We start from the raw sequence: 27262 nt of genomic DNA on the forward strand, positions 1-27262 counted from the left end.
GGGAAAGGAAGAAGGAGCGCGCCTTCCGGCGGTATGGCGGCTGTAGCGGCCGGGCCCGGGTCCGCGGCGCCAGCCCAGGCTTGGCCTTGTTAAGGCTCTTCATCCGGAGGCAGAAGGTAACGCGGGGGCCGACGGAGCAACGTCCCAGCGGTTCGTAACACGGCAGGCAGGGCAGCGTCGGCGTGCGGAGCGCCAGCGGGGAGCGGCCGCCTGGGCGGCTGGCGGGGCTCGGCTGGGTGGGCTTGTAACGGGCAGTGCGGGGGCAGTGCGAGGGCAGCGCTCCCGTCGCGCTGTCCTGCTCAGCAAAGCGCAGCGGCGGCTCGAGAAGACGGGTGTTTGGCTCGTAAGATGAGGGGGTGGAAGTGGGCCTGTGTGCAAGCTTCTTGCCCTTTATCGTGAAACTCTTACCACGAAGCGTAAAGTCACTGGAGCTGGATGTTGGTGTCTCCTTAAAAAAGCAGCAGCCAGCGAGGAATGCCTTTGAAGCTTCCGCACTGGGGCTTTGTGTCGCAGTGGTTTTGGCGATGCTTAAAAGCTCGTAGCATTTAGTATTTTCTTTTATTGCTGTTTGCGAATTGCTTTGAGAAATACGTTTAGTGTTTATGGGCATGCATTTATGCTACATTTTTAAGGCTTAATAATGTTATTTTTACAGATCTGACACCGATTTAACCTGCAAAGCAGTAACCTGAAAAACAGTAACCTGATCTAACTTGAAAAACAGTTACGTTTCATGATCGATTTATGTGGAAGTAGTATAGTTACCTGTTTCCTGTCATAAACGTTTTGTACCATGTTTTCTTATCTTGGCAGGGAACAGCTCTAGAGACGAGAGCCAGAATGTTGAGAATTATGACAAAATTTTCAGTGAATGCGTTGAAGTCATCAAGTTTGTGCAATAAGGTAAAGTTTTTCCCAAATTCTGATACTTTCTCTGTAAGCAAAAGAAATAAGCGGGTACCCCTGAGTAAAGTTTTTTTTCTTGGTCTTTCCTTTAAAAATTGGTATCTAAACAGAATGCATAATTTCATGTTGGCATGGGACTTCACATAAGTCAGAATGTGAAAGCTTAATTTGTAATTTTTCTGTAAACTTTTTTAGTTTACAGAAAAATTAAATGTGATTTACAGAAAAATTAAATGTAAATCTGTGGTTTTGATTACCTAACATTTGTCATTCTTAAATTTATATTATTTACACAAATAATTAGATGTATTTAAAATATTGTGGCTACCGACAACATGTTTTGATGCTGTCATAGAGTTTTACTGGACTTCAAATAATATTGGGGTTGGACTTGGTTTAAACCTCGGTGCTACCATCTTCATGCTTCTGCTTCCAAGTAGCTGGTATCTTGAGCTTATATAAATATCTAACAACAGTATCAGTTCCTGTAGATATTTTTTTGAGTTTAGTTTTCTACAGCTGGCAAAAATCTACCTACAAAGTAATTATTTATAATACTTTAAAATTATTTATAAATATATATAAAAAAATTTTTATATAAATATAAAATTATTTATAATATAATTATTTATAATACAAATTTTTTTTTTTCCTTTTAAGCTTGTGTATTTCAGGAATACAAAAATGAGAGTCATAAGTGTGACACAGCAAAACTGCAGTCTAAGAAACTACAGTTCTCCACCAGGTATAAGTTTAAATCGTTTTCTTAATAGTAGGGATTGCTCTAAAAATGAGTAAGAATATTTTCTAAATTGTGTTTTATTGTATTCTTTTGGTCATTATTTGTAGAATTTGGTGTATGAGGTACAAACAGAGCAGTTAAAAGGTTCAAGGACTGAGAAGAAGTGTTTTGTATTGCTGCTTTTTTCTCAGTAGATGTATGGTATAAAGCCTTTGGAAAATAAAAAAAAGAAAAGATACAGATGTATAAGGAGTCAGGTCAGTTGTGAAGCATGCTGGAAGCCCTGTCCAGTTGCCTGAAGTATTAATTGGTTATCAAGTAACTCATGATAGCTAGCATGTTGGACAAGGGGTGAAAGACAGGAATCTGATTAAATAGAAGTTTTAAGTTATCGTTAGTGTATTTTCTTTGCAGACTCAGGATAAAAGAGAGTAAAAATAAGACACTTGGAAAATAAAATTTCAGTTAAAAGGAACTTTTGCTGGTTTTTGAGTAGCTGCACTGAGATTGAATGGAAATTGATTGATATAAGGTAGTGTTGGGAGTCAGGGACGCTTTTTCTACATCAAGGTGGAGACGGGAAGAAAATATTGGTAACTGGTGGGTAACAAACTCCTTTAAAAAAAATATTAATGGATTCAGCACTACACAGTGAATCTTAGCAAAAGTCTTTAAGCTGCAGTCATGTACCTGAGAAGGTGACTTACTCTTCTCAGTTGCTAATGTCACTACAGTCTCTGTTGCTACGTATCACTGTTTCTCTGTAGTTGTCTATGCAATGTCCTTGCTGGCTACTGTATTTGTCCCCAGTTTTGCTGTGCTAAAGACCTCAGTGTGTCACATGGAGGCAGAGCTTCATTCCATACACAAGAATATGTTGTGACTTAGACAAGCAAGAAATCTCAAACATGCTAATGTGTTATTTTGTGGAGGGAAAAAGGCAGTGTTAGTTGGAGTTTTTATTTGGAGCAGGGGGGGGATGTGTGTGTGTGGTGTTGGTGAATTTCCAGCCTGTTCCCTTGCTTCTCCCAAGGTCAATCTTTCTCCTCATCAAGATGTTAACCTGTAAGATGCCTCTTTAATGTCTCTCTGGTAAGAGGGATGATCTGTAGATGGTGAAGGAATGTTAGTTTAAATATTGTTGAATTCTGTTTGGCCTATCAAAGATAAACTAAAGTACTAGGAAAATGAGTTCCTGAAACACAACTTAAATGCCTTGAGTAACTGAATTACGGATTAGTTTCATAAAAATTTAGCTTGACAGCTTATTTTCCAACTAAATAGGTGTGAGAGAGGAAATATCTTTCAAGAAAATATGGATTTAAAATTCCTCAGTCCCATGTTTTCTTAACCTAGGTCAGTTTACATTTTCTCCCTCAGAATTACGCTGTTTAGCTTCAGTGTTTAAAGGAGAAATTACTTTTGAAATTTGTTATCTAATAGCCAGTTCAGATGATTATCGGCATTACAGTTGTCTTGAACTGTGGCATGTTTTGTTATTGCTTCTCCAGAGTAAGCTTTTACTGTGCTGATGATACTTTTCTGTGTTGGCTTTTTCCTATTGTTTCTAAATTATAAGTGTTTTGAAGAGTTTCTCTCTTTTTAAGAGAGAGAAAGAGAGATTTATTGATAATTAAGTACATGTCTTTAGAAATTTGAGGTGGTAAAGACTACAGATTGTCATGAGTTGTGGCTCTGAATTTTTTTTTTTTATATAAGCTTTTTAGGAATTTCTTAAGTATATTTAATTTAGTTAAAATCTATCATTTCTACATTAGGGTCAGTGTTACAAATTGTTGTTTTGTTTTGTTTGTCTCCAGGAGATGTTAAGTCTCTACGTTCTGTCATTAATCCTCATATATCCAGGTATGTCATGCTAGCTTATTTTTCAGATGTCACCGACAATCAGAGCAATTGATGTGATAAAAAGTCATGGGTTGTTGCTATGCCCGTCACATGCATAGTTCATGTGCATGTTCTAAGTCAAAGTTAGTATTTCCTTACTTTTACCCTTCTGACATTTCAACGTAGAACAGTTTTGGTGTCAGAGAGGTCTTGGACTGTCTCTTGTTCACATCATCAGAACGAAAACTGAGCTCTTAGGGAAGCTCCAAATCCGTGGTGGTTACTGGGAGCTGAATGAGGGGGAAGGGATTTCTTGGCAACTAGACCACTGCTGTGGGAAGGGCTGTATACTTTGTGTTCATGGGAGTACTCAGCTGTGTTAGATGAGGGCCTTAGTAATGAGGACAAGGTAATTAGGGGCTGAGATGCCAACGGAATGGCTTGGGGAACAAGTTTCCTTGGAAGATTACTTCTGTCCCGAGGGCCAATTCAGCTAGCGTTAATGGTGAATATGGGGGCTGATCACAGGCCTGTGATGCACAGAGCTAGTGAAGCAGTTTTGGAAGCTACTGGTGAGGTACCTCAGAAAGGAAGACTTGGCTGAACAGAATCAAGGACAACTTCATGGGAACTTGGATGCTAGATTTGGGGCAGAAAGGGTATATATGCAATGGGTGGTTTCAGGCACCAGGGGTTAGGGATTCGGATGGACAAGAGGGTGGAGCGGCTCCTTCTGTCTGTGTGGAGGGCAGATGGGTGAGGATGAGGCCAAGAAGTGGCCTTTCCCTGAAGTGAAGCACGGAAAGCTGTTCCAAAACTCTGGAGTACTACTGATCTGAAAAAAATTCACCATTTTAATACTAATATACTTCAGTATCAGAATGTACGCTGTATCAGATAAGCAACAGAGGAAAAACGTTACTCATCTGTTATGCTATTCTCAGTGAGTATTAATTGTTTATGCAAATAACCATATCACTGAATAAAAAAATTACCACAGTAAAAGCAATGTTTTTGCTTTATGCAGAATCCGAAACATTGGCATTATGGCCCACATTGATGCAGGGAAAACTACGACAACAGAGAGAATGCTGTATTATTCTGGATACATAAGAACACTTGGAGGTTAGAAATACTTTTTGTATTTCAGTAGCTTTGAGACATTTAATAGTATACAAAAATATGCAATGCAGGTAGAGGTTGCGGGTGGAATACTTGGCGTGGAAGCCAGTTGTTCCAAAGTTGTGCTGCAATATAATGAAATTTTAATGCACTTTCCATTACGTTCTAAGGCAGTTGTACTTTGAGAGATCATAGGTTCATATTTTTCTTTTAGTGTGTTATGTTTTGTTTAACATTTAATTAGAAGTTCTCCTTGTTTTACTTGTTGCTTATTGGCCGTTCTGGTAAAGCTGTTTTTTTAGTTCTCTTTTGACTTGTAAAGAAACCAGATTAACAAAATATAACCATTTCTTTTGAAAGCCATAGCACAGGAAGGATTCCTTACTTCAACAACTCTCATAGAATTCGTCAGGATTGAAGGGGTCACAGCAGCCTCCATTTGTCCTAGTTTTTGACCTTTTAAATTTAATTTCCTGTTCTCTACTGTGTATGAGATTGGTAGAAGATGTTGGGCTTGTGGAGCGGTTGAACTTCATGGCCTGCATGTTTAAAAGTGTGGAAATGCTTCTCTTTTTATTAAAAATTAAAAAACAAAACACAAGCAAAACCCAACCTCTTGTTTGTTTGTTTTGGGGTTTGTTGTTTTTTTATGTTTAGTTTTAACTTAATTACCTTTTAATTACTAAACTTTAAAATGTCAGTCACATTCCATACAATGAGTGCAGGCAGGTTTTTTAAAACTGTAGTTTATTCATGATTTTGAACTTTGCTTTGGTTTTTAAGTTTCTCGTGGTGTTACTAGGATGAAGAACAATGAAAAGGCTGTTGGAATTGCTTGTCTTTGACTTACAGAGCATTTGTTCCCTGGAAAGGGAGCCTGGGTAAATTAGCTGGCATTATCATTTTCTGAAAAAGGCTATTTTTCGTAGCTTATACATACATAAAACTGGACAGTATTTCCAAATCTCTCTCAGCATCTGTATTCCAAGACAATTCCAGCTTTTGAATTATTTACCTACCCAGCTGTAATCCTGCTTCTTGTTCACAGATGTTGATGATGGGGACACAGTGACAGATTTTATGGTACAAGAGCGAGAACGTGGTATTACCATTCAGTCTGCTGCTGTTACGTTTCACTGGAAGGACTACAGAATCAATCTGATCGACACCCCAGGTACTGCGCTTCAGCAGTACTCGCATTATTAGGGGAGAGTAGATGAGATGGGGTGTTGTAGAATTTAAGTCTTCGTTTTAAATATGGTGCAATATTTAATTGGTTTAATTGCGTCAGTAAAAAGGCCTATACTGAGCTCTCTTCACCTTTGGCTAAGTATTGTTTGCTGGTGCCTAATCTACCTTGTTTGAAGTGAGCTCAGACATTTCCACACAAAATTGCTCTCAGTTCTGGGATTGTGATGTAACAATCTTGAGTGTTTCAAGGACTGATGGGTGTATTTCTCTGCAAGTGAAGACAAGGTTGTTTTGACATGATTTTAGAAAGAAAAAAAAAAAAAGTGATGACTTGTTGTGTGTTTGAATTATGATGGTATAAAAGGAAGATTGTTTTTTAGGTCATGTGGACTTTACAGTGGAAGTTGAGCGTTGCTTGAGAGTCCTGGATGGAGCAGTAGCAGTGTTTGATGCTTCAGCTGGTGTTGAGGTAAAAATAACAAATTAAAAAATTTAATTTTAAAAAAAAAATTTGTCTAATGACTTAAATCAGACTGAGATAATAATAATAGTACAGAGATGTTGCTCTGTATTATCTCTTTTGATGCTTTGATCAAAATTCACCTTCAGGAAGCTGAGCGTTTAATTTCAAGTCCTGTAGTGTACAGGAATTTCCATGGTAGTAAGGGGCAAATAAGTGGGATTCCCATTAAAGTTGGCGGGGGGGTGTGTTGTTTCGTTGCTGTCCTTTACAAACATTGATTGAGGTGAATGCTTCTGGCTGGCTCCACCAGTGGAAAGAAATGTGTTCATTTTGCATTTTCAGATTTCATGTAGAAAATGAGTAATTTTGAGCCAGAATTTCTCCCTCCTCTGTGGCCTATTTGACATGTTCTTTGGGGCATAGTGCAGAAAAGGTGGAGGCAGGCTGGAATTTTACTGTATAGCATGAGATGTTTGAGTAGTTCAATCCTGTAGAAAAGTTACATGTTGTGAAATCACTGTGTTCCACAGGATATACCTTTTTCCTAGATGAGGGATGAGAGAACTCTTGGTCAGTGTGAGTCACATTATTTAACTTGCTATTGGAAAGCATTTAGGTGCCATCATATATGAACCTGAACGGAGCAACAGCCCCCACCCCCAACAACAAAAAAATTAGATCTGCTTGTATTTTTTTCGAAAACTGTGTAGGAAGTTCTTGCATTATTTCCGTATATTGGTAAGAGACTGTTTCTGAATCTGAACTGATTTTCATATATACCTGTTTTAACTTTCAAATAAAAATGTGTATCATAAATGGCTCAGCAGTACACAGATTACTAGCAAAACCACAGTAGTTTATAGTGTATGTGTAGCCACAGAAATCCGTGCCCATGTGTGCTCAAGTAACTTGGCAATAAAGTCTTATGTCTCTACATTACTGAGTTTTTTTCCATACATATCCCCTGTAATGCTTAGTTTCTCTCCACGTTCCCTTGCCCATATGCCTGTGTGCCCTTAGTGAAGGAGGGGGAATGACAACAGCTGAGAGATAAGATGAGACAAAGCTGCTTGTGGAGTTCATCTGTGCTGCTAGATATGGGATTGTTGCAATGCATTAGCACAGTTCCCTTCTGTACTCTGAACTTGATCCCTCTGCAGTATTGGGGAGGGTAGTTCAGCTATCAGCACTAATGTTTCCATTTTGTCTTTTGTTTTAGGCCCAAACTCTGACAGTGTGGAGGCAAGCGGACAAACATCAGATACCACGAATTTGCTTTTTGAACAAGATGGACAAAAACAGGGCAAGGTGTTTAGGCAGTTATTTTAATCATTGCTAAAAACCTTGTAAGAGAATATATCTAATCAAGTTGAAGTTTTTCTGTTAAGCGTAGAGCAAGCCAATTATGTTAATACTTACTATATACATCTTTGATTATGCAGATGCATATTTTTGTGTAATTGTAGGAGTAATTTTTGCAGTAAATAAGGAATGGTAAACCTATTTTACTATGTCATTAAGTTTTGTGTAACTTAGTATCTGGTTTTTTATATAGTTTTACATACGCTGTTGAGAGTATCAAACAAAAGTTGAAGACAAAACCTTTGCTTTTACAGGTAAGCTTAGAAATTAAATGTTTATTTGCTTTCTTTCAAATGGAACTCCTTTCTTAATTTTTTGCAGCTGTGTAAAATCTCCACTCTATTTGCAGTTGCCCATTGGGGAAGCCAAGACCTTCAGAGGACTGGCTGATGTTGTGACTAAGGAACAAATAATTTGGAAACCTACTTCTGATTTGGATGATGGAAAAAATTTTGAGCAAAAGCTGCTGCTGGAGGCTGATGATCCCAACCTGTTCCAAGAAGTCCAGGATGCCAGAAATACCTTAATAGAACAAGTAAAGTTCTAAAGTAAATACATAATATATTTAAAACCGTTATTTAGAACAGTAGAAAAAATAGGCTGAAAGGTGGAGGTGACTCTGGAGGTGTCTGGTGCAGTGACCTGCTCAAAGCAGGGCTAACTTCAGCATTAGATTAGGTGGCTCAGGCCTTGTTCAGTTGAGTTTTGAAGCCTCTAAGGATGGAGATTACAGTCTGTCTAGGCAGCCTGTCCCAGTGCTTGATCATCCTTGTAGTGAAACACTATTTCTTTTTGTCCAAGGGGAATTTATCATGTTGCAACCTCCAACAGCACTGCTTGTCATTTCCTTGTGTACCTCTGGGAACAATCTGGCTATTTCCCCTGACACAGGCCCACCACCACCACCATTTCAAGTAGTAAGAGACAGCATTTGCATCCTCCCTTAGCCTCTCCAAGTTAGACAAACCCATCTTTCTGGGCCTCCAGCTGCCCTCCAGCCACCTTAGTGGTTTTCCACTGGACTTCTCACAGTTTGTCAGTCTCTTTTGTGCTGGGGAACCTAAAAGCAGACAGTGTTTTAGATGCAGCTCCACAAGTGCAGGGTAGAGGATACTAATCACTTGCCCTCATCCACTGGTTGTGCTCTTGCTGATGCAGTCCGGTACGCTGTTAGCCTTTGTCACTGGAAGGGGACGCTGCTGAGTCATGCTCACTTGTCCAGCAGGACCCTCAGGTTGACTTCTGCAGAGCTGTTTCCTAGCTACTTGATCCCCACTCTGTATCAGATTTATTTTGTCCCAGGTGCAAGATTCTGCATTTGTCCTCATTGAACTAATTTCAAGTTTTCTTCACTTCCTTACCATCTGTCAAAGATGCTTAATGCACATTGGAAATGTTAATATGTGATGGCAAAACATGCTGAATATAGAGAGTTGGACTCCCTGGCTGTACAATACATGCGTAAAATAGAAAATACTCCCTGCTTTATAAATAGGGTACTGAAGAAAGCGGACACCAGATTTAGCATTCAGTTGGCTAACATGGCATCTTTTACTGGCTTAGATGCCAAAAGATACTTGGGACATTCACACGAGGCCTGGCAGATATGACCCAGAACCTACAGGACATCCATACCCTTCTGGAGTGGCAGATAGAAGCTGGATGGGATGTTGCAGGCTAGTCAAAATGGCACTAAATACTATGTTAGAGGCAGTTGAATCCCACCTTAAATCTTGTTTCAGATACATCCAAAAAGTCCATGGGAGAGATGAGAAAAGAACAGTATAAATATTTCTTTAACATCAATTGTCATACTGCGAAGCTAAGAAAGATAGTAGAAACTTGATCTACTTGATACCAGGTTTTGCAGAGTTGACAGTTTAGGAGGGGTGAAGTGTGGAAGAATTAATGGAAGTAAAAGAATAATTTGGCTGTTGAGCAGTGCAGAACATTTGAAATAGTTTGTCCAGAGTGTTTGCCTTCTCCCCGCAGCTGGCATTTTAAGGTCCCACATTATTTTGTGTAATTTATATAATTATATTGGAAGAGTTGGTTGTACTTGAGAGACTCTAAGCAAGTCTTTTCTCCAAGTAAAAAGTTGGTTTTGGTGTTTTTTTTGTTTTAAATTCGATTTGCTTTTATACAACTTAAAAGTATAGTAGTGATTACATTTGAATGCATACTTTTGTAAGCAAAAATATGGGAGGTTAACAACTATGTTTATCTCGGATATCGATCCGTTTTGCTGGAAGGGAAACTTCGAATAACCTCCATACGACTTCGAATAACATTGTGCAAGTGCATAAACAGATGATGCTAGGCTTTCAGTTTCCTCTGAAACATCAGAATTGAAGAGAACCATTTTATATTGCTCTGAGTTCAATAAAACACATGCACAATCTGGCTTTCAAAATTTCCAGGTTTTAAATGGGGATGTTATTACTCATCCTCTTAAGAAATGTGTTGTCAGATAGAAAGCTTTGTAAGAACAGTGTTGGGATTTTTTTCCTATGGTTTCTGGGCCCTTCCTGAAGCAGGAAGGCATGGACCAGGAGCGTGATAATTGAGATAACCTTGTATTCATAAAATATTTTTTTAATATGCTTTCTATCCTATTAATACTCGTTATCAGAAACACTGTAAAATGTAGTAGTTCGAATACCAGCCATCTTGCACACTTTGCTTTCACTGAATTAAATGAATGCTTTGCTTTATCTCTCATGTTTTAACTATTAGCTTGATTAGTCTTCTGATTGCTTATCCATGATTCATTTCAGTATTTGGTCAATTGCTGTCGTAGCCACTAGAGGGGGCAAAGTGCCCTCCAGCACTTCGGGTGTCCCGAGTCTGTGACAGTGCAAGGGTGTATGTGAGACGGGGTTTAAAGAGTAGTTAATTTATTTGGCAAGCTAAGTGGTACAGTTTGAAAACACAGGTGAGCTCTTGGACCTACAGACCTTTGTCATGAAGAAGGTCAAAATGCCCTGAAGGCTTGTCTGTTTTTTCCAGCTGTGTATCTGTTGGCTCGCAAAGGTTACTTGCTGCTTACGTCAGACTTTGCCTTGTTTGCAGATCTCAAACATTCAGTTATACCCTTCATGGCTGTCACTGTACGGCTGTAGGCTTTTTCTGTTTCAGGGAGAAGTACAAGCATTCTCTCTCCACTGATATTTTGCCTGACAGCAGCTTTATGACTTGATCCCCCCCCCCCATCCTTTCTTGAAACCTCCATTCCCATAATTTTCTGTGACTTGAGTTCATGATCTCTGATGTCTTTAAAGGTTTTGTTCCTGCTCTGCTTAGCTATATTTCCTAAATAACTACGATTTATGACTTATCTGTGGAACTGCTATATAGTCAAATAATAAAGAACTATTCTGTTGAAGGTTGCAGATCTGGATGATGAATTTGCTGAACTGATTCTAGGAGAATATAGTGAAAATTTTGACTTAATACCAGCTGACAAGGTAATTTTTACATTTCATGAATTATAAACAAGTTTTTACTAGCTGTTATTCTGAAGGGCTGGGGTTTTTTCCTTTGGCACATGCAGATTATGATTTTGCAGATGTGCATTTTATCAACAAAAGAAATCACACCAGCTTTTTTTGTGAATGTACAGTACTGTGAATTACAGTACTATGAATTTACAGTACTTGAATAAAGTATATTCAAGCTTAGTATGAATTTTATACGATAACACACTAACTATGATTCTCAGACATGCCAGGCACAACTTGAAAAGTAGGGTACCTTTGTTCAGGAAGGATTTTTTTGAAAGCTAGGCTGCTGCAAAAGCATTTAGGGAAAGGTGAATGGAATTTCCAGGTAGAGTCAGTGCAGTTTGTGTCTGAGCTGCTGATTCTTGCTAGCAAAAGTAGCATCTCAACTGCTATGAATTGCTTGGATCTTCAGACACTGCCTGTTGAAAGTGGTGAGGCACAACATTCTGAATTTAAAGAACTGTTAGAAAAAGAACAAGAACAGCTGCAGATCTGTATTAAATGTTTAGAAATCTTAAAAGCAGTGTCTTCTGTTTTATCATCTAAACATTTGGTTTTATGGTTTGGGGCTCATTAAAAGCAGTGAAAGGAGTTTGGATGAGTGATGTTATATTTGCAAACATACTTCTTAACTTTTGGGGATTTGTTAGCAATATCTGATGGCTGGAATGCAATTTAAGGCTAAATTGTAGTTCACATGTTAACAGAAAATAATTCTTTTTTGCAGTTACGGTCAGCTATCCGTAGAGTCACGCTAGCTCAGAAAGCAGTACCTGTACTCTGTGGCAGTGCACTGAAGAACAAAGGAGTGCAGCCATTACTGGATGCTATTACAATGTACTTGCCTGCACCTAATGAGCGTTCATATGAGTTTCTGTAAGTACAAGGAGAAAAGGAGGGTCAGGAAAAAGGAAAAATAAGTAGGAAAGCATAAAAGGAGAAAACGAAAAATATCAATAAAGCATTCATATCTTTAAAAATGTTTACTGTTTTTAGGTATTAAATAACAGTAGAGATGTGCGGACATAAAAATACACTTGAGTACTGAACCTGCTTTGGTCAGTGCAACTGGAATTGTATGCATTTATCTCCAGTTGTCAAACTTGCACTTTAGAGTTCAAAGTCTATTTTTAATCTGAGGATATTGCCATTTTACAAAATTAGGGTCTAGGGATCATCTTTAGTATTGGCTGAGTCACATGATGTCTTACATATCCTACTGGAGCTGGAACTGCTTAGGTTAATATTTTTTGGTATAAATTATGTTTCTTAAAAATCTGCTTCCATTAATATTACAATAAGAAACATATTGCTTCTTAAATGAGTGGAAATTCAGGTAAATGTGAGTTTCAGTGGATTAATCCTACAAGTAAGCTTTTTGTTGTGCTTTTTATTTTGCAGACAATGGTACAAGGATGACCTGTGTGCCCTAGCATTTAAAGTTCTCCATGATAAATGTCGTGGACCACTAGTTTTTGTTCGTGTTTACTCAGGTTCACTGAAACCTCAATCAGCTGTATATAATATTAACAAAAGTTGCACGTGAGTAAGATAGAGGTGTGGTTTAGTGTAGTGTTGGAATGTCTGTTAAAGTCCTGAGTAATTCAAGAACTTCATTTTCAGGGAGAGAATGAGCCGGCTGCTCCTGCCCTTTGCTGATCAGCAAATTGAAATACCATCACTAATGCCTGGCAATATTGCTCTTACTGTTGGGTTAAAACAGGTAATGGAAAATACTGATTCTGTAAGGGGGCTTGTTTCACTAGTGTGCTTTCTACTTCTATGGTATTGTATCTCAGACGTAGTCTTGATTGTTGCAACATATGTAAACTTGCTTTATTTGAAGTATATGTACATGTACTTCCTCCTAAAATGAAATATTACAATGTACAAATGTCAGTAATTGAACTGGGAGATGCAGTGCTGGTTACATGGAAAGGACTGAAAACTGAAGGTGTATTTTAGTATAGTGTTCTGAGCTTGTATATATATTGGAACTCTTAAAATACAATGTAATGCCATGGGGAAAGAGGGTGATCTTCCAAGTAAGTTACCCAAAAGCAACAGTTTAACTTAAGCTCAAGTAAGTTTGTTTCATGCTCGCTTCTATTAGTTTACTAATTCAGTGTTTTATTGTCTGAACAGGCTGCATAGATCTCATTTGCACAGATTTTCTAAAGTGTAATCAACTTTGGCATGCATAAGCAAATTCTCATTTACCAATACTGTTCTTTGTGGCTTTATATCTTGACTGGTACGTTAGATTTAAAATGCAATGAACTGGACAAAGAAATGTTAGGCTAAATTTGAGTACAATTTTTCCAGATCATTTTAGTTATTTGAAGAGAGAAGTTACAGTAATTGTTTATAAATAAGTAAATAAGTGGAGTTTAGCACAAGAGGTGTTGAGAAGAGACATGGTCAGGGTTTCTGGTTTCATTTTTTGTTTTTTTTTTTCATATCCTGTCCTCTCCCCCTCCTGTGTCTTGTGGGTCACTGGGTGATCTATAGAGTGCCACTGGAGATACTCTAGTATCATCAAAAGCTTCAGCAGTAGCTGCAGCACGCCGAGCTGGAAGGGATGCTGGGAGAGAGAAGGTGTCTACCAGTGACGTAGAGAGCCTTCTGCTGGCAGGCGTTGAGATCCCTGACCCCGTCTTCTTCTGTACAATTGAACCTCCTTCAATGGCCAAACAACAAGGTACAACAAAGCTACCTAAGAATATGATAAGATATTCTACAAATCAGATATTCTACAAATGAGATATTCAAGCATAACCATATTCTCCTATGTAAGGAACAATGCTGTCCCCAATCCACACACACCTGGTTAACATGAGCGAGTTGCACAAATTTATCAATCAGTGATCTAATAAGGCTCTTTTTGGTGTTTTGCACAGATGATATATTTTCCATTGTGGTTGTCAGTATCCTTTGCTATTCCTATGTCAAGCAGTACTAGTAGTAGTACTTTTCTAGTTTTTGTGTCTAGAAAAGTAGTAGTTCTTCATTTTGAAAGAAGAGATAGAGGCACTTTAATTTCCTACTGTCATGCTTAGTTTTGCTGCTGACATGCTGGTGTGCTGTACATAGTGTCCTGAGTACAAATAACCTTGAAACATGTTGTTTTTTCAGTCAGCACCCTCAGTTTTACTCTGTGGTGTAAAGTCTTTGCTTACAAAGGCTTCTGTGTGTCTAGTTAGGGTTCACCCATGCAGTGTGACCTGTAATCTTGCTGCGTTTCCCAAGAATCTGTACCAGAGAACTTGGTTCCATTTGACTCTTTTTGGAAATACATACTTTAAACTCTGTATCTTAATTTCAACAAAGCTGAGCTTGGTTGGGTGTGAAGGGGAGGAAGGACAAGTACCAGTGTAGTATGATGGAATGGAGCAAGGTAGAATGCAGATTTGGAGCAATATGTCTGCAGGCTGGGCCACTGGGTTGTAAGGTGTTCCTATTTTGGGGGGGGTTGGATGTTTTGTTGGGGGGGTGGGGTATTGTTTTTTTGGTTTTTTTCCAAAGACTGTAAGAGAGATAAAAAGTTTATCTACCTGTAGCTGCTTTCCTCAACACTGAAGATAATGGGGAATCAGAAAAAAATAATTTGCATTTGAACCTTTTCCTGTTGAACTCATCTTAAAATATTTAGGCAAATCATATAAGTGTTAGTTGACAATTCTTCTTATCTGTAAAGAAGGAGCAGTACTTTATACTGACTTGATGAAGCACTTACAGGTTCCATTCTGTCTTCATACAAGTACAAAATATCACTCTGAAAATAGTATTTTTAATAATTAAATTAAAGCACTGTGTACCATGCAGTTAATTTGTGGGAGAGAATCAGAAGTTGCAAGTTGCTTGTAATTTGAGTTGACTTTATTTGCCAAAATCAGTGCTTCTCTAGGGTCCTTTTGATTCCTTCTGAGAATAAGATTTGACCTTATGAGGAAAGTGATGTTTAGACATTCACAGTGATTCTCAAATTACTGAAGTATCTTTAGATACAATGTTTGATATTTATGTACAGACTTGGATAATGCATTGAGCTGCCTTCACCGTGAAGATCCAAGTTTAAAAGTGAAGCTAGATTCTGACACAGGACAAGTAAGATGAATCTTCTGTTGCTCACCTTATAATCAAGTTTTATTTTAGAACTGTCAAGACCACCCTTCAGTTAGTTCATTTGCATATTGAGATTTTCTTGAATAAAAAAGACTCTGTAAATGTTCATATCATATATGTACAAAGTTCTGTGCATCAAACTAAAATGGAGCTTTGTGCACTTGTGCTTTACAGAGTAGAGGAAGTCATCCTGTGCTCTGCATGTTTTTGACAGTTCTGTATTTTAAAAAGTTTAAATTACATAGTCTTTAAGATAATGTAAGACGACCTTTTTTATAGTGGTCATGGTAGTGGTAATTACCCTCTCATTTATATGGTGTTTATGTCAGATGACCTAAAGCAGTCCTGTTTTCTCTTTAGGCTCCTTAGAATTTGAAATATTTCTAAGAGACTATTAAGAGCACGCAAGTTCTTGCTTAAATGGTTTGTATTAAAACCTGAGTTTTGCATGTTTTTCCTCTTCTGTCTTAACTTTCTTCTTACTAGACTATTCTTTGTGGCATGGGAGAACTACACATAGAGATCATTCATGACCGAATCAAACGTGAATATGGAATTGAGACTTATTTGGGACCTCTTCAAATAGCATACAGAGAAACCATCCTAAATGCTGCCCAAGCTACAGGTGAAATGAGTGAATAGAAGGAACATCTTGTTTCTGGTTTTGTAGCTTGATTTACTTTAAATGATCTTATGAGTAACTTTCAGATTAATTTTATGTATTGGGGTTTTTTCCAAATGGTTGCTTCACTTTTTTTTTCCCCCTCCCCTGCAGATATATTGGATAAAACAGTAGGAGATAAACGACACTTTGTAACTGCAGAGTTAGAGGTGAGGCCTAGGTTAGGGGAGAGAGCAATGACAAAACCCATCGTCAAGTATGCTGCGAGTGTCATTGAAGTGCTACCTAAAGAACTCCAAGGAGCTATAGAAAATGGAATCATGAATTCATGCATTCAAGGTAAAGGAAGTGCTATACAACTATACTGGTCTAATATTTCTGTAAGAAGCAATTTAAAATGTTTCTAGGAGGAAAAACTCCTTGGTGGCTTGAAAATTAAAAGATAGTACCTATTAACATTAGACGCAAAGCAAAATTCTTAAATTTTCCTTAACTAAAAAAATTGCCAAACACTCCTTTCCCTATGCCAGGAATGGAAGTCAGCATGCCTTTAGTTTCAAGGTTGATTTCTTCTCAGTCACTCAACAGTGAGCTTGGGGTTCCTTTGGTTTGCTTTTCAATATGGTATAAGAGATAAGGTGTTTACTTGATGACATCTTGTAAACCACAGTGATGTGACGGAAGTGGTTTCAGAGGCCAACATGTACATACCATACTTCTATTAGAGTTATTGATGGGTTTTTTTTATTTTTTTGAATATGTTAAATCCATGACAGTATACAGTAAAAAGCCTTACCTAACTGCAAAGGATAGGCTTTCTAAAGGACTAAAAGCGTCCTTTATGTTTGATTAAAAATAGGAAGTATTTAATGTCTTGTGGCCAAAGAACTCTCCCTTACAGTAAAATTAACAGGCAGTGGATTGATAAATGAGAATTACTCTAGAAGCAGCAGCATGAGGTGTTTTTTTCCATGTTGCTTTCTTGAGTTGGAAAGCATCTCTCATCTCTGGCTGTGGAATGAGTCTTAACTGTGTGCTTTCTTCATGCTCCTTGAAGACACTTCAGAACTGTGTTGTCTCCAGCCTAAAATTCATGCCATTAAGTGCTTAAAAAAAAAAAAGATCTGGCCCTGTTCTCTGTAGAAAAAAAAAGCTATGTGTTTGTTTTTCTCAGATGTGGTTCAGGCCTCCCACCCAGTCTAATACAGTTTTTGGTCTGGTTGAGAGTCCTGGGTTGGAGGGAGATGATGTACGTAGGACACTAGACGTGGTTCATCCCTCATGGAATTGAGTTAACCCTGCAGATTTGGTAGTGGGTTACTATCAGGCTTTGCTGTGATTGCATTGTGTTGAAAAGGAAAATATAAAAGTTATCCTGGCTTCTGCTTAAACAAAAAGTTTCACTACTTTTTCAATGAGGTCTTGTTTCAATAGACAAGTTTTAGATATTACAATGTATTCATAAATAACTTCATTTTGGGGAACGGTTGTATGGATGAGCACACTTGGGAACTTCTGGTTCTGAAAATTATCTGTGCTTTTGGTAAAGAGAATAAGAAAGTATGAGTCTGCATTCCTTTGTCTCTTTTGGCAAAGCTAGGTCCCAAATCACAAAAGGAGGAACAAGACCAGTAATGACTACTGGAGGGAGGAAGGAGGAGAGGGGAAAGTGAGAAGCTCCAAATTAATCCTGAAACTTTTTTGTATGTGTCTTAATATTGTGAAAAACAAATGTGCTTTTTTCTTTTTCTTTTTTAAATTTTTTTTTTTTCTTAGGACCTTTGCTTGGATTCCCAGTTCAGGATATAGATGTGACAGTGCAATCACTGACAGTGCATCCTGACACTTCCCACACGATGGTATCAGCCTGTGTCTCCCGTTGCATGCAAAAGGTACAGTGAAACTGTAAGCTGCCATAGAACACAGTAGCATGATACACTACTGGGAAAATACATGTGTATCAATATCTGGTAATTGTTCTTCTCTGACAGTGTAATGCCCTCATTGGGGACTTAATAGCTTTTGGAAGTAGAGAATTTGAGAGGCAGTGTTAGCTTGAGTTATGTAAGTACTTACTATGTCAATTTTCTAAAAAAAAAAAAACCATCAAGAGTCAACATAACTCTCCTTCCCTTCCATGTAGGCTTTGAAGAAAGCTGGTATACAAATACTGGAGCCCCTGATGAACCTAGAAATCACAGTAAGTGAAGATCATCTCAGTGCAGCACTTGCTGACCTTGCACAACGGAGAGGTAGTATTCAGGAAATCCAGAGTCGTCAAGATAACAGAGTTGTAGTTGCTGCTGTTCCACTAGCAGAAATGATGGTATGTGAATCCTATTAATGGTAAAATGCACGTTTGATTTTTTTTTATATACTTAAACTATTAGGCTTCAGTTCACTTTTCCTGTTGTTATGGATGAATAAGTTTGGAATGGATGTATTTTACTGTATTTCAATTATTGAAGGTCTGAGGCACATGTCTACAAATCTAGTGGTGTTTTTGTGACCGATTCAGATTGTTAAACCAACATGTTTTCAACTGGAACAAAGTCAGAGAAGTAGTAAATATTGCTAAAACAGGTTTTACAGAGAATAGTTTTTTTAAAAGTATTATTAGGTTGACTTGTGCATGTATTGCACTTTTAATACAGTAATATTAAAAAATTAACTTACTAGTATGTTGCAGTATACTTCTGACTGTCTCTCTCTGTGACCTAAGCTGGTTTCTGTGCTAACTTATCTTCCTTTATCCTAAATTGAGTGACATGTGTTCTGCACTTTATCCAGGGTTACTCAACAGTTTTGCGTTCGCTAACATCAGGCTCAGCAACCTTCACTTTGGAGCTTGCCAGTTATCAAGCCCTGAACAGTCAAGAGCAAAATGCACTTCTTCAGAGGAGGATGGGGTTGGTGTGATTGCTTTACGCTGTAGAACAATACAGATATTTTCTACCCTCCCTGTTAAATATCTTCAGGAGCCTGTTTATGTACACCAGTATGTTCTTCTGGGACCAACTGGTTATGGTAAATGATGAATTAGCAGCTGTATGAGCAGACTGTGCTTTTAACTGTCAAAGGGAATGTTCAAGAGACTGTGTTCTTCTGGCACAGCCTTGTCATTGCAAAGCAGCTGAGCCAGAGATGCAACCACAATTTGCTGCTTTGCAAATTCTTATCTTACAGATGTCTGCCATAAGTGATGCAAATCCTCTTCATAGAAATGAGCACAGAGTGCACCTTAATGTGCCATTAGGACTGCTTCTTACTTTAGTAAGTAAAGTTTGTGAAGTTTATGTCTATAAATGAAATACCTTTACAGTTTTGGCAGTCTGTATCTTGATTTGGTTTCAGCTGAATAAAAGAATATGGTTAATAAGCTTTCTAAACTGTACAACTAAGTATTACTTCCCATGTTTTTAGATACTAATTGGAACCAGAGTTCAGGACTGGGTGTAACTTCTACCTGAGTTTGCTTTAGCAAATAAGTGGAATGATGCTTCTGCAAATTGAGTAAGATCTGTGCAAAAAAACCAAGAAAGGCAGAGTTCTCCCAGGACAGTGATCCCTACCTACCACCTTGGAATATGTTGAGGGAGGATTTTTTTTGCACTGTAGGAATGAGTGATTTAAGCTGTAATGGTTCTGATTTGCTAAGTCAGTTCTGATTTGCAATTATCTGGTTATACAGAAAAGTGGCAAATAATAAAATACTTGGAAATAAAAAGATAGTTTGCTCTTTATTTAAAAAGTGTCTTAGTTTTATTTTCCCTCAGCTTTAGAATGTAAGGAAACTGAAATTGGTAACTCCCTGGTATCAAGTTTCAGGATTTCACAGTGACAAATCCCTATTTCTAATGAAAGCTAAAACCCATCATTTTTACTCCAAGAGGAATGTCAAATAACTTTTTTAAATGTGAAAATTTTAAGTCTTGGTTCAAATATCAAACTGCATGTATATATATTTTCATACCCCAGAGGCACTTCAGGTTGTTGACTAGAAGTCTTTGCAGCAGTTACTGCCCTCTTGCTTCATGGGCACAGTATCCAACAAACACAGGTTCAGCTGCTATGCCACGGCTGTTAAAATAAAGTGGAATTTGTATTATTATAATCAAATGACTGGCTGGTTGTGTAGGCAGGAAGAGGCATACTGGCACTTTATTTTAATCTTTGTGTAAACAAGACTACTTCCAAGAAATAACAGGTGGCCTGTTTAGGGAGTAAAAAAGGGTCCTATTCTACTGTTGATTGTACTTCAGGTAAGTACAGTTCTCTGTTTCAATTAGATGTATGAGGATATTAGAAAACAGGTTGAAAAGCTTAAATTCAGGGGCTAGTTGTCTCAATGTTCTACAAAATCTATTGCTTTTATTGGATAGAAGTCATAAGAATGTGAAAATATGACTCAGTTGACACTTGTACACTGTTTCCTTCATATGTAGCTCTAATTATATAATTTTCCTTCCTTTTTGGGGGGAGCCAGTTTTACTAAACATGATTTTTTCCAGCAACACTACAATAAAATAGTCTGTTCTCATGTGGCTTTAAAAACAAACAAACCCCTGTAGCTTATAATGGTGCAGTAAGATAATATAAAAAGATGTTTCAGAATTAAAGTAGTTGTAGTCAAAAGTCCACTTCTTGGATATTTAAGAGCTAGATAGTACTGCTACAGTGATTTGTAAGATAATATATACTGGTGTTTAAATTGCACTTAAGAGCTGCAATGGAAGAAACTGAATAATGAAATAGCTCAGCTGAACTATTGCTTGCCCCTAAGCAAGACCTACTCTTCATAAAAGACAGGGTTGTTGTCCAGGTCTCTGGAATATACACCCACTTTTTTGTTTCCCCTCTCCCATTGCTATTTCTTTGCAATTTGGGCTGTTGTATCCTACAGGAAGCTGAGTTTGGTTCTGAAGAGCAGCTACTGCTTTCATGGTACTATTTCAAGAGCAGTAGCCTGAGCCTTGTATAGGCAGAGCTACTGTTCTCTTCCAGTGACCATGATCTAGCTGTTACAAAAAGTTCTACCTACCCATTCCCTCACTCCCTGGTATGCAGCTGCAGAGCAAGCCAGAGCTGTTCATTTACTTGGAAAGGCTCCTTGGCCTGCTGCAACTGCCATGGTCTGTATATACCATGTATAAAAATGTTAGTAGGGACATAGTCCTTTGCCCACACTCTAAGACTTTACAACAGCCTGACTGATTAAATCAGCTCTTTGAGTACACACAGTGCTAAGGAAGCCCTGTATACACAAAAGGCAACAGAACTGCAGCTCCAAGGACTGCTCATTTCATCAGTGGAAAGGGAATGGTTTCTCTACTGTTTTTTCTGGTTCAAAGCCTATATAAAAGGAATCATTTTCAGGAGGACATGTCCTTTTATTAAGGTAGTCTGTTTATAACAGGAATTGTTCATTATTAGTTTAAGGGAAAAGTATGCAACAAGTACAGGGAGTCATCCTTAGTCTGCCCCTGCATTCAGCATCTCTCATGCTAGCACTACCAGAGCAGCTGCAGTCATCTAGAATGGCTCCCTATACAGCAATACAAGTGCCAGCATTAAGGAAGAAGATGGACGTGCAGCAATAGTTAACCAGGTTGAGGAGCAGCATGGCTTGGTTCACTGTAAAACCCTAATCCTAGAGGTACAGCCACTGTACACTTCACTGTTCAGTTGTAATCAGTGTGTTCTGAGCCCCATCAAGAGATGCACCATCCTGCTAAGTGATAGGACATAAGTTTAAAACCCTTTAACCTTGTTTTTAACATGTATCTGTTAACTCTTAATGTATCTATTTATCTCATGACTGAGGGAGATAACACAATTTACCTATAGCTGTTTTCCTATAGCATCATTTTAAGCCAGCTTTAAATAAACCCCACAAGTCAAAACTTAAGAGTCTTTCAGTCACTCAACTTGATTAATTGAAGAGCTAGTTTATACTGTAAGCTGAAAGTCAGTGGTTCTGACAGATAATCATGCTAAGACATCTACAGGAGCATGAGCAGAGTGCTTAAGTGCTGACTGTAACTGCCATTGCATCTTATTCTCTAAAAAGCTGGTTTGTATCTACCTTGAAATAGTTCTTCACACTGCTGGGATTTTCAATGACTTGTCATAAACTTTTGTAGAGAAATTAAATGGCATGTTGCATTCTTTCTGCAGTCCAACTTTGCAGCAGCATTTGGGAAAACCTCAAAGGCTCTGACTGTATACTTTTAAAAGTGGAGTCAAACTGGGAACTTAAGGCCTAGAAATCACTCATTTCTACAACTGCAGATAAACAAAGACAGCACTAGCAATAATTAACCAGTAACTTGTCTAGGTACCTTTTAGGAAAGAACTGTAGAGAAGAATGTTATGAACTGACTTTGTTTACAGTAGTCATAAATGAATTAAAATTTATCAGGGACTTCTTATCCACCCCTTTCAGTCCCTACACTAAGGCACTAGCTGAAAGAATAGCTTGCTCAAGCTCACCTCTCATGCAAACAGCTCCACCCGATTGCCTGCTGCAGTTCATTATTTGTAATAAATAGTTAGCAACTTTTTTTTTAAAAGTCTACTTTTTCCTCCTGTCTATGTACTCTTCCCACATACCCTTTAATATCCTTTTTGTGTGAAAAAAGTTAATCATGCTGTTAGTTTTTCCTTTAAAGGAAAGAGACATACATGAGTTCTAGTATTTCACTGAAGAAAGATAATGAGTTCTGAAAATGTTAGTTGCAAAACTCTCTAGGATTCCTGTCTTAGTGTATCTGTTCTTCATCTATCTGTAGATACAAAAACACATGGGATGACATTTTCATAGTCAGATTAGACTGCTAGCTCTCCTCCCTTCATTTCCAGGCCAGCAGTTCAGGCCTGTACTTGAACTCCATTGGTTATAAGGCATGAGAACCAAGCTTTACTATAGCTATTAATCTTACCGGAGCATGCGGCATCGATGATTAGTCAGTCTTTTATAGGCATCCTGCAAGTTGGTCACATTCCTGCTGCTCCAGAGTCTTTCCCCTACAGCACTTGCTCGAGGCCTGTAAAGGTATACGGAGTTTTAGAGTAGGTATGGTCTTTAACCAAGAATGGATTAAAGTTTTTAATACCAGGTCTTATATATCCAGAAGCATCAATTTTTATAGATGCTCAGTGCACTGCACAGAGCACTGGTACCAGTAAACATACAGTCTTGCTGGATTAATTAATGCTTCTTGTAGCAGGCTTTCTAAAATATAATGATAAAGCAGTTCATACCATAATCTTGGTGTGAGGTTAGTTGCATCCACAAATTCCCCCCACAGGCAGGCTTCTCCACCTATTAAAAGCTTTTTCTGTTTTTCAGATCCTGCATTCAAAGCAGAAAGTTAGAATTTCTATTTGCCCAGAAGATGGGCATCATCAACAATTTTGTTTTCCAATACTGAGAAAGGATCGATGTTCAGTTGTTTGTTTTATCATATAAAATATCTATGCTGAGCACTAGCTTAACATCTTTGTAGTCTTGTTGTCTGATTGTGAGAACCACCAGGCAATTTGCCCAGAGAACCCATTTCCCTTCTCTGTCAGAAAGGATTTTACCTTTTACCTTCTGAAGACATTCCTCTGCCTTCTGACATTCTTCAGAGATTTCAGTCCTGATTGAAAGTGTTCATTCTATCACACACAGAACATTCCTTGAAAAACCTACAAAGTCAGGTATGCTCCCTAGTCACCTCCTTGCACAAAATGAAAGCCCCAGGAAAAGCATAAGATGTTTGTATCATCTTCAGCCAGAGGGAGAGAACATGTCTTTTTCTAGAACAGTCTAATGCTCTAGAAGCTTGCTAACATATGAATTCAATGTCCGTCTACCAACAGCCATTTTGCACAACTCTGCCCCTAATGCATGATGCATCTGTCCACCTAGTCCAGCATCCTGTCTCACACAAGCACCAGTGCCAGATGCTTGAGGAAGGTAACACTTTTCCCTGTGAGAAGTGGAAAGTTGCATTTTTTTTATTTGAGAATTTTCCAGAGTTCTAGTTGACATTAAAGTCCTTTGATTAAAGTGTATCAGATCATGGTGACTGCATGACCACTCTAAATAGCCTTATTCTTTCCATTTACACCTTACTATGAACCAAAGACTTTCATGCACAGAACTTGCATATAAAAAAAAGTAACAAACCAGGGAAGTTAAGCGGTTCAACGCTGTAGTATTTCTTCCAGTCTTGCCCATAACTAATGTAGTCTAAGTACCAGGGAGCTGCCAGGATAGCAGTGAACCCAGCTCCAGTAACACTGCTCAATTCATGAGCATAGTTGTTTTCCATCCACACTTGAACTATAGTGTCTGGTTTCAGCTAGAAGGGGGAAAAACAAAACCAAACCAAAACCATTAAAGACAATATTAACTGCTGTTATCAGGAAAAAGGATGATGGATTTCAAAACTGGGTATTTTGTTTTGAAGTGGAACATTTTGGAAGCTACTTTTGTCATCCCCCGTCTCTCCCCAGCCTAAAGCTGATTAGCTCTTCGCTGGTTTTAAACCAAGTTCACACTAGAGTGAAGACTAGGTTTACTATAGACAGTTAATGCCTTAAGAGGGTTCCTACATGCACCAGCTACTGACCAGCTCTGAAAAGCTGAACATGTGGTGTTACCAGACCAGACACACAGTTATGTGAGAAAGAAAAAATATTGAAACCCATAGAAACTTCCCTACCCTTCACTCTGATGCTCTAAAGCATTTATATTATCTGTGTTCCCCTTTAGAAAGCACTTCAATGCTGGTGTTCCTGTTCCATTTTACATGTTCAATAAGTGATAATTTCAAGGCAGGCCCTGCACCTGGGGAGACTTGCTAAAGTCAGCAGACTTGCCTGAACTCTTAAGAGACACAAATGTAACTACTTAGTCTACTTTGTAAGCCTCCCACAATATTGTGCTGTTATGCAAGAGTATCTTATTTATTTTCCCATCTTACCTGCACTTTGTTATCAAACACTTCTTGCCAGACCATGTATCCTTTGTTATAGGAGGAAACAATGTCCAAAATCCTAGAATTTAGAAACAAGATCACGCTTGTGAACTTGAATGAGATCAGTACAGGCACACGAATTAGCAATGTTTTCTACCCTAAGGCACATCAGGTCTTTCCCAGCACTGCATAGGGGACCAAGAAAAACCAGGTTTTTCTGGTTTTGGCCTTCAGTGCTCTGCCTCGAAGAGGATGTTCTCCCACATATAAGGATATGCACATGCAATAACACAAACTGATGTTCAGAACTACCAGCAACTCACACAGGTGTCTAAATCCATGTTATTTAAGAACGAGACAAATGGCTGCAAAAACCTTAGGACTTTTCCTCCCCACCCTGTGTGCTGACATTACAGCAGATACCTAGTTTAAGATACCCAATACATTCAGAGTGTGTGTAGAACTAGCCTACATCCTTGTTGTGTCCCACATTTTAAAGCTGTGAACTTTACATTCAGTGTATTAAAATAAAAGTGGGTAGTCCCCAATACATGGCAATTTTTGAAAGCAATATAGGCTAATCTAAATCAGCTTCAGTATCTGCACCTCAACACCACCCTCAGATAGTGACTGTGAAAAGCTGAGCAAGAATTAAAAAAAACAACATACTTCTGAATATAGTAAGATTCCAGTTTAGCATAGTCAGTGCCAAATCCTTGCTTCTTCATGAACTCTTTCACTTCAGGGTTAGATTTCCTTAAATAACAACAAAACAAGTGAAAGAAAAAAATAATTTTGTTTTAAACCAGATTTCCCAACCATTTCCACCTATGCACAACAGCACACTAGCTGATGCCTTAGGCACGCCATAGCATGGAATGCACAACAGAGCAGAAGTGGCAGGCTAACATGATTTAGGTATTTTGAAACAGTTTCATCCTGATTTGAAATAAAGCCAATAGTCCTACTTGTCTGGTAGAACTACTGGAGTCCCTGTTCTGAAGCAGTCTCTGGCAGGCTCCCTCAAGCTCCTAAGAGCTCTGGGGTTCCTGGCTTCTCTGCGACTTTGTGGGAAGGTTGCCAGCAGTACCAGGGGATCTGCAGGACTGACAACAAGAATTTGGGAAAAAATACCCCAAAAACAAACCAACACTTTTGTGATAAAGTATTTGTCAGAAATTTTATTTCTTTTTAAAAATTAAAGCAAGTCCTGAGTGTTCAGATTTTATGTTTCAAGAGAACACACAAATACTAACTAGATTGATTTGAATACTCATCCAATTAGATCTGCTCCAAATTCTGTATTATTAGTTCCTCCAGCAGAGACTCCAAAATATTCAAAATCCACAACCAATTGAAAAACTCTATTAATACACGCCATACTTTAAATCAAGCACACAAGAGTCAGTACTGTAATAGCTAACGTTAGCAGATTTTCTGAAAGGCAGAACTCAATGGAAAGAACTGCTTTTCCTTTAACACAAAGCATTTAAATATTAAGTATCTTATATACTACTTTTCAACCACACTAGTTCTCCTTCCTGCCAGGTTAATTTTCATAAATAAATCGTTCAGAGTACCTGAACATTTGTGAAACTACTAGTCAAAGCAAAATTCTGCACAACATCATTTGCTTGTTGAGGATCACAAATGCTGTGCCTGTAAATAGTTACAGAAGTAGGAGTGGAGATCTTTGGGTTAAGCAGTGAAAACTGTCTAATGCAACTGAGTTCCAGAATTGATGGATTTAGGCAAGTTTAAGAGGCACTAGATATTTATTCTTTGAACTGTCACCATACCAACAATCGAAGTTCACTTCATCTCCTCCCAAATGAATGTATGCATCTGGAAATACACTGCTGATCTCTTTGAAGAATTTAGTCATGAAGTCATAAGTTGTATTCAAAATGGGATTTACAGGTCCAAAGGACCCAGTTGGCTGTTTTCCACTGTAACAAGGGGTGAGAAGATCTTTTTGACCTAATAGAAACAATTAATAGAGGATATTCAGTTCCATGTTGGTATGCTAACAGGAAGAGGCAGTTACCCATATTAAAAAGGTTCATATTCATGACTTAAGTGCTCATCTGGTCTAAGTATAATCAAATGGAAACAGGATGAAATAAAACAACTTGCCCAAGGTTGAAGAACCCTCTAACTGGAAATCAGGACTCTGACTTTTAGATTTGTGATTTAACACACACTAATTTATGGAACATGTCACTATACCTGAAAAACAGCTTCTGGATGACTACTTGAATAAAAAAGCTTTAATGGATTTAGGAAGGAAGCCAAATATAATGAGTGTGCTTCAGAGGCCTCTTTTCTCTTTTTATTACTCTGCTTTGTTAACACCTAAGTGGGTGGGAGGTATACAGCTCAAGGTAGATGTCCTACCTCAGTCTGCTAGGA

General features: G+C 38.2%; 2 protein-coding genes across 9 annotated transcripts in view; one reads left to right on the forward strand and one right to left on the reverse strand.

The window, feature by feature from the left end:
• On the forward strand, positions 1-19595 carry GFM2 (GTP dependent ribosome recycling factor mitochondrial 2). Of its 4 annotated transcripts, none has more exons than XM_072858636.1 (21): positions 1-116; positions 814-903; positions 1567-1651; positions 3469-3514; positions 4521-4618; positions 5664-5789; positions 6187-6275; positions 7489-7577; positions 7825-7885; positions 7981-8166; positions 11018-11098; positions 11862-12010; positions 12536-12676; positions 12758-12857; positions 13646-13835; positions 15165-15241; positions 15746-15884; positions 16035-16220; positions 17658-17773; positions 18025-18207; positions 18672-19595. In XM_072858636.1, exons 2-21 carry the CDS (start codon positions 841-843, stop codon positions 18798-18800), a joined length of 2334 nt encoding a protein of 777 aa, XP_072714737.1. In that variant the 5' UTR covers positions 1-116; positions 814-840; the 3' UTR covers positions 18801-19595. The 4 variants fall into 4 exon arrangements, with proteins under 4 accessions (XP_072714737.1, XP_072714736.1, XP_072714739.1 ...); XM_072858635.1 differs by having other exon boundaries at positions 12-150; XM_072858638.1 differs by lacking the exon at positions 1-116 and adding an exon at positions 705-723.
• The window catches only part of HEXB (hexosaminidase subunit beta), a 23773-nt gene continuing 10204 nt past the window's right edge, over positions 13694-27262 (reverse strand). For 2 of the 5 annotated variants that reach the window (XM_072858640.1, XM_072858644.1), the window contains 7 exons: positions 26650-26830; positions 25520-25606; positions 24857-24929; positions 24058-24232; positions 23145-23235; positions 22823-22927; positions 19603-19961 (listed from right to left, as the gene is read on the reverse strand). In XM_072858640.1, the coding sequence (XP_072714741.1) occupies positions 19898-19961; positions 22823-22927; positions 23145-23235; positions 24058-24232; positions 24857-24929; positions 25520-25606; positions 26650-26830 (776 nt within the window). In that variant the 3' untranslated portion in view covers positions 19603-19897. Of the gene's footprint in view, positions 13851-18095; positions 18219-19602; positions 19962-22822; positions 22928-23144; positions 23236-24057; positions 24233-24856; positions 24930-25519; positions 25607-26649; positions 26831-27262 lie in introns of those variants that run through there. The other 3 variants (XM_072858642.1, XM_072858641.1, XM_072858643.1) reach the window with 3 other exon arrangements.

The sequence above is a fragment of the Ciconia boyciana genome, chromosome 4, assembly GCF_034638445.1.
Source record: "Ciconia boyciana chromosome 4, ASM3463844v1, whole genome shotgun sequence".
Classification (NCBI taxonomy): domain Eukaryota; kingdom Metazoa; phylum Chordata; class Aves; order Ciconiiformes; family Ciconiidae; genus Ciconia; species Ciconia boyciana.